The 11,466-nt window shown below is 38.0% G+C and overlaps 1 protein-coding gene across 1 annotated transcript; it reads right to left on the reverse strand.

Moving 5' to 3' along the window:
- Positions 1-3,829: 3,829 nt before the first annotated feature.
- On the reverse strand, positions 3,830-10,355 carry LOC144251831 (uncharacterized). The gene is given in 5 exon segments (XM_077794535.1): positions 3,830-4,957; positions 5,041-6,160; positions 6,722-6,782; positions 7,050-7,176; positions 10,296-10,355. Coding segments are annotated over 5 exon segments (2,496 nt in total).
- Between the last annotated feature and the right edge of the window lie 1,111 nt (positions 10,356-11,466).

Raw genomic sequence — 11,466 nt, forward strand, 5'->3', positions numbered from 1 at the left:
GGGAAACATCTGTATAAAGACATGAGATGCCTGGCTGCTGTAGTGTTGACCCTCATGTGGAAGCTCTATGTTAGTCTTGTCAGCTTCGACCTTCATCTCAGGCACAGAGCTCCTGGTAATACAGGGACTCCCTTGTTAGAAAAACACAATGTTTCACTGAACCTAAATCTATCCATGTAACAGTAACTACATACAATGGATTTTCTTAAAAGCTATACAAATCTCCTGACATTGCATATGTAACTGTGAATGTAACTGTAAAATAAGCAATTTTACTGAAACAACAAGTTGGTTATGGTACTAATGATCTAATGTACCTATTGGTATGAATAAATGTGGCCACTTGGACAAGCAGTCACTTTCCTGCCTCTGCATCTCCTTTATTATTTTTCCTTACATAATTAGCGCTTTCAAACTTAATGATTCATTTTTTCATATTAATAAATTACTGAAATGTGAATTCAATGAATCACCAGATGATATAGCATATTTAGTAAAAATAAATTTGCAATAGTTCATCCACTAACACAATTTCTGATTGCAATAATCTGCATCCAAATATACTGGAAAAAATAGTATATAAAGCAGATTCCATGATACAAGGAAGTGGCATTCAGGATTTGGACATGGATCTTTTCTTCTGGGACATTGTTCCCCATTGCCATGAGCTCAGTGACCACACCAGGTAACTGAAACATCAGGTCAAATATACTAAAAATATTTATATCTTCCTTTCCACCTACCCTCCAGATTTTAAAATGTCAATAATTTTCCTCCAAAACCCATCCCAACATTGTTCTCACTTATCCCTAGGAAATTGGATTCATTGAAAATAAGAACAGAGACATTTACTCTGATGTTGACACATAAGACCAAACCTTTAAAGACTCCAGGCCATTGTTCTGACCCCCGAGCCAGGGAAGGGTATGGTCTGTGAGCTCTCTCCCCATCTCCTTCCACTTTCCATGGCTATGGCCTCTTACCTTTTGCCTTCCACCACTTCACCTTTTCCATGACACAGAAAGTTTGGCCAGTGGTGCATTGGATTGCTCTTTATTCTTCTATGTCCACATGTCACAATTATTCTTGACACTTACAAACAACAAAGAGGAGTGGGGAAGAACTGGGCTGGTTCAAGACCAACTAAAGAACCATCCTGTACCTTGATACCAAGGGATCAGCATGATTATTGTCATATTGGCATAATGCAAGTGGCAGTCAAGATATTTGACATAATGCAAGTAGCATTCAAGAACATTGGTAAGTCTAGGTTTCTAGAACTGCACACTACACATGACTACTCTTCTCTCTACATAAATTTCTTCTGAACATTTTGGGAGTACTCTTGCAAACTTGCAGGTTGCACAGATAACCTCTTCCTCATGTTCTGTGTAGTTCAGTGAAAGAGTTTAGCTGCCCAGTAACCTACAATGGAAGTCAATACCTCAGTCTTCGGGAAATGTGATCCATTCTTGTTAGGGTTAGAACAAAATGCAGAGTGATTTTGTCTAAAGCCATCAAACCTTCTCATAAGACCTTTGGAATGCTGTTAAACAGTCTGCTAAGAAAACCCCACAGACTGACTAGGAATTTTCCCCTCAGAACATTTGAGGTAGCCTTTCCCATGCTTGAGTAGAAACTAGCAACATTGCTTTTTCTTATTTTCAAAATCAGGACCTGGAACATTAGGCACAAATTATGTGAACTCCATCACAAGTGCACACTACACTATCAAGGGAAGTAGAAGCACTGAAAATACAAAGGCCACAACTACAGTCTGTACAATAAAAACTGGTTAGCAATTAGTGATGTACTTAATTCACTTTGCATCTCTCTCCTTACCAGATGCCATGAGGTAAGAAGTCCTTCTCTCCTACACCATCGCATATTGTGTTCTGTTTCACCTCAGGCCTAAAGCAAGGTGGTCAGTTAATGATAGACTGAATGTTATGTGATCTTGAACCAAAATAAATCTTCCCTCCTTTAGGTTGAATTTTCTTTGGTATTTTTGTCAGTGCAATGAAAATCTGACACATAAATCAAACTGGAATGTGTGAAGGCTCTATCAGATTTCTGGTTCAGTTTCTCAACCTGTGCAACTGTTTTATGTCCTTCAAAGGAACTGTAAAAATTTGACATTTACACATATTTCTTTGCTCCACTACCTTTCCTGTAACAGAAGTAAATATCACATATTTAGACAGTTTCTCTTCCACCATGAGTGAAATAGCTATGAAAGCAACAGGGAAAAAATGATTTACCACTTTGTTAATATTCAAAGTTTTCTCAGTGTGGATCCTGTCATATATTTGAGGATGACCAGGAAAACTGAATGATTAGCCAGAATTTTTGCATTCAAATAGGATTTCTATGTTACAAATTCTTTAATGCTTATTAGGGGGACTGCACCAAAAGAAGGTGTTTCTGATTGTTTAAATTAAAATAACTTTGTTCTAATACACGTTATTTCATGTTTTTGGATATCACTGCAACAAATGAAGGATTTAATACATTGTTTATACACAACAAACTTGTCACCAGTATGTTTGTTCTTGTACTTGAAGGTAGAAGATCAATTGAAGCCTTTTTCACACTGTTGATATTCACAAGTCTTCTATCCAGTATGAATTTGTTTATGATTTGAAGCTAATAATCAGAGAGGTCAGGAGTTGTGGCTCAGCAGTAGAGTACTTGCCTAGCATGTGTGAGGCCCTGAGTTCGATCCTCAGCACCACATAGACATAAATAAATTAAATAAAGGTATTGTGTCCATCTACAACTAAAAAATAAATATATGAAAAAAAAATAAGAGAAACATTTTTTACATTGCTTCCATTTACAGATTTTCAATGCAGTATGAGGGCATTATGCAACTGACGGTGAGTGAAAGCCCTGAAAGCCTTTCCAGGTTGTTTTCTTACAGCCTCTCCCCAGTTAGTGTTTTCAAATTGAATTGAAATAAGCAAAGGTTGTACCACATTGTTTATATTCAGGAGGCCTCTCACCAAAAGTTATACTCTCGCCAGTGTATGTTTGTTCATGTACATGAAGATAAATACAACTTGTGAATGTTTTACCACACCATTTACATTCACAGAGCTCTACTCCAGTATAAATGTTTTTATGTACATAAAGTCCACAGAAATAAGTAAAGGCTTTCCCATGTTGTTTACATTCACAAGGTTTTTCTCCAGTATGAGTTTTTTCATGTATCTGTAGATAAGCCATACTCCTAATGGCTTTACAACACCATTTACTCTCAGAGGGCCTTTCTCCAAGGAGATTGTTCACATATTTGAAGAAAAAGAGAGAGGAAAAAAAATGAAGATTTTTCTTTTCTTTTAAAAAACATTTTAGATGTTGATGAACCTTTATTTTATTAATTTATACGTATTGTTGAGAATCAAACCCAGTGCCTGACACATGCTAGGCAAATGCTCTATCACTGAGTCACAACCCCACCATGAAGGTTTTAATACATAGTTTACATAGAGCTTTGCTCCAGTAAGAGTCTGTTCACGCACATGAAGATAAGTGGAATGATTAAAAGTTTTATCATGATGTTTACATAGTCATGTAAATATTCTTTCCAGGATGAGATTTTCATGGAAGGGAAGTTCACAAGTTGAAGCAAAGGCTTTCCCACATTTTTTACATTCATTAAGGCTTCTTTCCTATATGAGTTGGTTCATGTGAGCAAAGGTAACTAAATGAAGAAAAAGGCTTTCCCACAGTGTTCACACTGATAATGATTCTCTCCAGTATGATTTGGATTAAGTATTTGAAGGCTAGACGAAGTAGTGAAGGCTTTTCAACGTTGTTTACATTCCTAGAGCTTCTCTCTACTATGAATTCCTTCATGTGCATAAAGGTTAAAGGACTTAGTGAAGGCTTTGCCACAATGCTTACATTCATAGGGCTTCTCTCCAGTATGAGTTCTTTCATGTGAGTGAAGGGAAGATGACTGAGTGAAGGCTTTACCACATTCTGTACATCCATAGGGTTTCTCTCCAGTATGAGTTCTTTCATGTCTGCAAAGGGTACCAGATGAACTCTAGGCTTTACCACATTGCTTACATTCATAGGGTTTCTCTCCAGTATGAACTTGTTTATGTTGCTGAAGGTAAGAAAAGAAAATGAAGGCTTTTTCACATTCTTTGCATTTATAGGGCTTCTCCCCAGTATGAGTTTTTTGATGTCTGCGAAAGTTATCAGATGAATTAAAGATTTTGCCACATTGCTTACATTCATAGGGCTTCTCTCCAGTATGAATTTGTCTATGTCTTCGAAGGTAAGAGAAGGCAGAGAAAGCTTTTCCACATTCTTTGCATTCATAGGGCTTCTCCCCAGTATGAGTTCTTTCATGTATGTGAAGGGTACCAGAGGAAGTAAAGGCTTTGCCACATTGCTTACATTTATAGGGCTTCTCTCCAGTATGAATTTGTTTATGTTTTTGAAGGGAAGACAAAGCAGTGAAGGCTTTTCCACATTCTTTGCATTCATAGGGCTTCTCCCCAGTATGAGCTCTTTCATGTGAGTGAAGGGTACCATAGAAACTAAACACTTTGCCACGTTGCTTACATTTATAGAGCCTCTCTCCAGTAAGAATTTGTTTATGTTTTTGAAGGTAAGAGAAGGTAGTGAAAAATTTATCACATTGTTTAAATCCATGGGGCTTCTCTCCAGTATGACTTATTTCATGTATGCGAAGGGTAGATGACCAAGAGAAGGCTTTGCCACACTGCTTACATTCATAGGGCTTTTCACCTGTATGAGTTCGTTTATGCATTTGAAGGGAAAAGTTAGAAGTGAAGGCTTTTGTACATTGTTTACATTCATAGGGCCTCTCTCCAGTGTGAGTTCTTTCATGCATTTTAAGTTTAGAGAACCTAGTGAAGGCTTTTGCACATTGTTTACATTTATAGGGCTTGTCTTCAGTATGAGTTCTTTCATGTAACTGAAGGTTTAGGACTGAGTAAAGGCTTTGCCACACTGCTTACATTCATATGGCTTCTGTGCAATATGAGTTTGTTTATGTACCTGAAATTCAGAAGAACAAGTGAAGACTTTTGCACATTGTTTACATTCACTGGGCTTCTTCCCAGTGTGAATTTGTTCATGCCTATGAAGTTTGCTGGATGAAGAAAAGGCTTTACCACACTGCTTACAGTGATAGAATTCACACTGGAGAGAAACCCTTTCATGTGGACAAAGGTAAGATAAACGAGTGAAGGTTTTACCACATTGTTTACATTCATAGGGTTTCTCTCCAGTATGAGTTCTTTCATGTAAGTGAAGGTAAGAAGACCGAGAGAAGGCTTTGCCACACTGCTTACATTCATAGGGCTTCTCTCCTGTATGGATTAGTTTATGTATTTGAAGGGAAGAGGAAGAAATGAAGGCTTTTGCACATTGTTCACATTCATAGGGCTTCTCTCCTGTATGAGTTCTTTCATGTGAGTGAAGGTAAAAAGACCAAGTGAAGGCTTTGCCACACTGCTTATATTCATATGGCTTCTCTCTTGTATGAATTTTTTTATGTATTCGAAGGTAAGAGAAAGTAGCAAAGGCTTTACCACATTCTTTACATTCATAGCACTTCTCCCCAGTGTGCATTTGTTCATGCTTATGAAGTTTAGTGGATGAAACAAAGGCTTTACCACACTGTTTACATTCATAGGGCTTCTCTCCAGTATGAGTTCGTTTATGTATTTGAAGGTAAAAAAATGTAGTGAAAGCTTTACCACATTCTTTACATTCATAGTACTTCTCTCTTGAATTAATTCGTTTATGTATTTGCAGAGAATATGAATAAGTGAAGGCTTTCCCACACTGTTTACATCTGTAAGTTGTCTCTCCAGTAGGAGTTTGATAATGCATTTGAAGGTTATTTGAAATAGTAATGGCACTTTCACATTGCTTACATCCAGGTGGCTGCTCTCCAATATGAGATGGTTGATATTTTTGAAAACACCTGGAACAACTGAACTCTCTTCCACATGTCAGACCTCCATTAGGACCATTTACGGTGTGCTCTGATTCATGGCATTGAACACTTGTGAGAGAAATGGAGGATTTTCTCTTCTCTTTACATTCATATAGCTTTCCGCCACACTCCTCATTCTCATATGGTTTGTTTGCAGAGTGAGATATGATGGGCCTATTAAGGAAACGTGACATGTGAAGACCTGTCCACACATATTGCTTTCACATGAACTGACTAGCAGGAATGGTCTTTTAAGACTAAGATTTGGAATCTCAATAAAGGTTTTTCTGCACTGAATATCTTCAAATTTTTCCAGAGCCTACCATATGACTTCTGTAAAAAAATTCAAAGTACAATTTATGGTTGGATCATTAATACTTTATATTTATTAATAAGCATTACACTTATACTATTACCAATATCAGGTAAAGTATGGGTTTTCTGCCATCTCTATATTGTATACTCTTTGAAAGTCAATGTAACAATTATTTTGTAAAACTGCTTTTCCAAAGCTGCTACTAAAGCAGTGCTATCATAAATGAAGTTTGTTGACACTGTCAACAAGTCAATATTTTTTTGAAAATAGTTAACATCTCTCTTTCATTAAATTTTATATTTGGTGAAATAAGAATAAATATAATTTATCTCATGATTGTTTTTGTTGCTTATTTGTGAAACTATATGATGTGCTAGAATTCCCTCATGGTGCTGTTTCCTCATATGAGTACAAATTACCTCAAGTCTCTCTCAGTATTTGTGTTCTGATATTCCATGTTCTTGTCCTCCCATCCATCTCCTAAAATGTAGTTCATGAAAAGTCATTATAAATCACCATGATTTCAAAATGCATTATGGGATTTACAATTTAAACAACTATAATGCACCCATTAAAAAAAAGGAAAAAGAAAAAAAAACAGGAGTATGGTATTTACGCTGCAGAGTGCAATGACATTAGGTCCAATTTATTTTCCAAAGTATTCCCTTCCCCACATTCCAATTCATGATGAAAAAAAAAACTCTCAGGTGCTCTGTCTTTGATTATGCAATGAAATTTCATCCTTACCTACAGAAGCCAGGTTGCTAAGGACTTCCTGCATCACATCTCTGTAGAGAACCTTCTGGGAAGGTTCCAGCAAAGCCCACTCCTCCTGGGTGAAGTTCACAGCCACATCCTCGAAGACCACTGAATTCTAAAATACCCCACAGAAATGTAGTGCAGGCAAAGACAGATGGTCAGCATGAGGGCTCTACTCTTAGTATGTGAGATGTTCTCACAATTGTGATCTCTAAATATTCAGTCTATGATTTGGTTGTTAAACATGTACCCTGTTTGCACTTACTTCCCCAAATGCACATTTCAATATAAGAACTGAACTATCCATGAAAGCATAAACAGTTTTAGTCCAGGGAGTAAGGCATGCTCCTGGGTCATCCCTAAGATCTTTGTAGGGTGAATGTCTAATACATGGAATAATGAAACCCTACGATATCATGTGCACAGAGAGTTAATATTAGTTACCTGTCAGTACCTATCCTGAGAAATGCCTACTGGCTACGTTGTACTTTAGCTGGTAGACAGAGGTAAAGATTTGGATAGGATCTGACCAAACTAAGCATTTACACTGAGTCACAGTGCTTGACAGTGTAAGTAAGCAACACAGTATGTGCTGAACGATTGCTTTACTCTGGAAATTGTTTTATTTTGTCCCACTCATACAATGTAGAACCTCCAGGATCAATGATCGCCAACCCATTAAAAAAAGAAAAAGAACCCTCTGAAAACAGAGTCTAAGAACTTCCTTAGTAGACAACATTTCATTGAGGTGGTCATAACATGGTAACTGGGGATTGAGCTCACCAAGAAAACCAATTGGAATTTATTGGTGCTTTACTGCAGATGAAATGTAACCTACTAATTTAAAGAACAATCATGAATAAAGAATTTATAATATCATCCAATTAATATCAAATACAATGGAAAAAGTGTTAAACCCTTTTCTGACATTTCACAAATCAAATTCCTAATCATCAATGGAAGGTACTTGTCCTAGCCCAATAAGAATAAGAAATATGTAACACCTGTCAATATGCTCTAGATAGCAGACTGTTTGGCTTATATAATATACACTCATGTGCCACATAACAATATTTTGGTCAAAGACATTTTTGGATAATAATGGGCTACATAAAAATGGTTATCAGTAGAAAAGGGATTATTGCGGTGTTTGTAGTGATGGTGGTGCAAAAAAAAAATGTAATGCATGATCAACTTTGGTAGCTTGTTAAGTGGAATGCTGTGTGGGGCTGGACCCTAGGAAGCACTGACATGATACAGCCTAGGTATGTAATAGCTATTCCTTCTAGGACTGTGTGAATACACTGTGGTGTATGTGCAATGGTGAGGCAGCCTAAATATAAACTACCAGAATGTTTAAGTGACACCTGAGTATAAATAAAGAACTTTAAATAATACTATTGGACATAGCTAGCATAGGGTTACCTATAGGTATTCTGACTGTGGAAATGTACAGGGAAGCGTTCTTCTGGTGAACAAACTCCTGGGGGCTGGGGTGGGGGCAGTTACAGGCGCTCTGTTTCCTGTGTTTGGAATGTCCAGCAATTTCTCTTTGAAGCTATTAAGATAACTATACAGGCTCACTATCTAATTTCTATGGTGATGTCCTTAGAGAAAAGGGGTTCTGTGTTTATATGAACCTGGACCTTATGTCAGTTAGTTAGCACTTAGGATTAAAGAAGACTAAATCACAATGTAGTCATGGTAACAACAAGCTATGTAACTTGGGAGATAAATTAACATGGTGCTAGAAGGATCAGCCACTTGTTTCTTGCCTCTGCATTGTATGGGTAAGTCTCTGTTGTATTCCACGACTAAAACACCCAGTCCAGTGAACTGAACAAAATAATCAGAGACAGAAATACCTTTTTCTTTGGGTCCTGTCATGGCTCCTCTGACCTTTGAGGTCCATGGAAAGAGAGAGAAGCAGGTGCTAAACCCTTTTACTGGGAAGAAGCCATTCAAATGAGGCAAGAAGTAGGATTACAAGGGAACAGGTGAGTGTAGCTCAACCCCTCTGGGTGCACCCTATTCCTAGAGCCACTCCCAGTGCCACACATTATTATCTGAATGAGGGAAAAGATCGAGCCACCAGTCATGCCATTAATACACCAGACTACAGTGATCTTTCGGATCCTCATGGTGCATCAGGATTTAAAGGTGTGTGTGTGTGTGTGTGTGTGTGTGTGTGTGTGTGTGTGTGTGTGTTTGGAGTGGCTCCCCACAAGCCTTCTTTGTTCCCTTCTTTACAATTAGCAGAGATGAACCATGAGATGGACCAAGAGAAAAGAATGTTTTCAGTGGTTTGAAATTCATATAAAAAATTGACTAATGACAGAATGCATTGTTGAGAAGTGGAAACATTCACACGCAATTTTAAAGATGAGTCAACACAAAATGGTATTAAACTGAAAAAATGCATTATTTTCGTCATTCCTTGCACACATGTTAATTCATTAGACATTCTGGTGTGAAATACAAAACTAAAACAGTTTCAAAATGTTTCTTTCTAGAGAAATAAAAAAAAGATTTTTATATAAGAAGAGTAAGTCAGAACAAAGAATGAGAAATTCAAATGCATTTAAAAGATGAAAATGAATTAAAAAGTAGCCTGAAATAGATGGGACATTAGAGGGTGTGGGTGCATAGTGATATGAATAAATGCACAACTGAAATGCAAAAGAGCCAGGATGTCAGCAGGAGGGGAAAACCACGTTAACAACAACAACAAAAAAAAAAGGTTTAGAAATTATCCACAAAATCTGACACAACTAAAACTACAAACTACTTCAGGGAAATGATACATGTAAAGATATCTGGTATTTGCAAGCAAAAGGAATTATAAATCTACATAAAAATTAACCATGAAGTCAGTTCAATCACTTTCTAAGTAACAATGACATTTTTTACATAAAAGTAAGAAGTATCATCCTAATGTTCACATGGAAATACAAGAAAATCAACAACAGAAGAAAAAAAATAAACTGCAGAGCACCACATTTGCAGCTTTCAAAACCTCCTCCAACTATACTAACAAAGACAGAGTAGCACTGGTTTAAAGGAAGACACATACGAAAATGGGGGACCAGGACACTGCTGACCCATGCAGAAAAAGAAGAAAAAGAATGTTGCACAAGGGACCAGGGTCATTCCAGTAAACAGGACCTTCAGGAAAATGAATGGCTGAGAAACTGTGTGTTCATGTCGACACGTGAAGTCAGACCCTCCCCTCACAGCACGTGCCAACATGAAATCCACATGGACAAAATCCTTGAAGAGGTGAACCTCACCCATTCTTAGAAGACAATGCAGAGCACAATCTCAAAACACTAGAGCACAATCTCACAACAGTGGATTTGGGAGTGGTTTCTGGGATATTGCTTCATCCGTGTGATTCATGATAGAATAGATGAACTTGATTTCACCAAATGGCTTTCAGTTCTATGGTTTGCAGCAATGAGAGTGAAACTATGGACACTACACTGAGTGGAACAAGCCAGGCAGAGAGAGAGACATCTGTGTGTACAAACTCACTCAGAGAAGCTGCAAGTTGAATTCAGAGAAAGTACAAGAGTAGTCACCAGAGGCAAGGAAGAGAGGGGAGAAGGGACAGGGAAGGACTGGAAGAGCAGACTGTGTATCAGGTACTAAAATACACTCAGATGGGGCCAGCAGGACTGCTCTCCAGAACAGTAGAGTGACCAGAGCATGTAGTGCACAACATGTCACTGTGCATTTCATAATAAAGCAGGGGAAATAGTCCACAGACACCCAGAAATGATAAATGTAAGGGTCAGAAGGGCTAAAGCCCTGATCTTATCATGACACACTGGAACAGGCATGCAACTAGCTCACTGCACCTAATCCACATTTGCAATTTAAAAGCAAATCAACACTAAAGAGTGAAAATTTTATCCTTCATTGGACACCATCAACAGAGTGAAATGGCACCCCAAAGAAATGTGGAAAACAAGGGCACATCATGCATCTGGAGAGGGTTGAAACCTAGAAAAAGCAGCTGAGAAAAATCAAACCCATCTTCATGACATCAACACGCACATACCAGGAAAAGAATGAAAAACCCTAAAGAGCCACAGGGATCTACAAAACGTGAGGCTACACTGAAGAACAAAATCCTGTCTCTGTGACAGAAAAACAAGTCAAGGATTCCTGCTCTCACCACTTCTAGACAACACAGCAAGAGGGAGGCTCCCAGGGAAGCCAGGAACAAAATCACAGCATTCCAGACCTAAGGGCCAACTCACACAGCACCAGATACTGAGGCAAAACCAAGGACTCCACCATATAAAGGTGGGAAAGGTAAAAACTCAGACCCACTCATGGGCTGAGACAGCTGCTACAGGCACCAAGACAGGAGGAAAGAGGGACACCTCTGCACCCTTCA

The sequence above is a fragment of the Urocitellus parryii genome, unplaced genomic scaffold, assembly GCF_045843805.1.
Source record: "Urocitellus parryii isolate mUroPar1 unplaced genomic scaffold, mUroPar1.hap1 Scaffold_240, whole genome shotgun sequence".
NCBI lineage: Eukaryota > Metazoa > Chordata > Mammalia > Rodentia > Sciuridae > Urocitellus > Urocitellus parryii.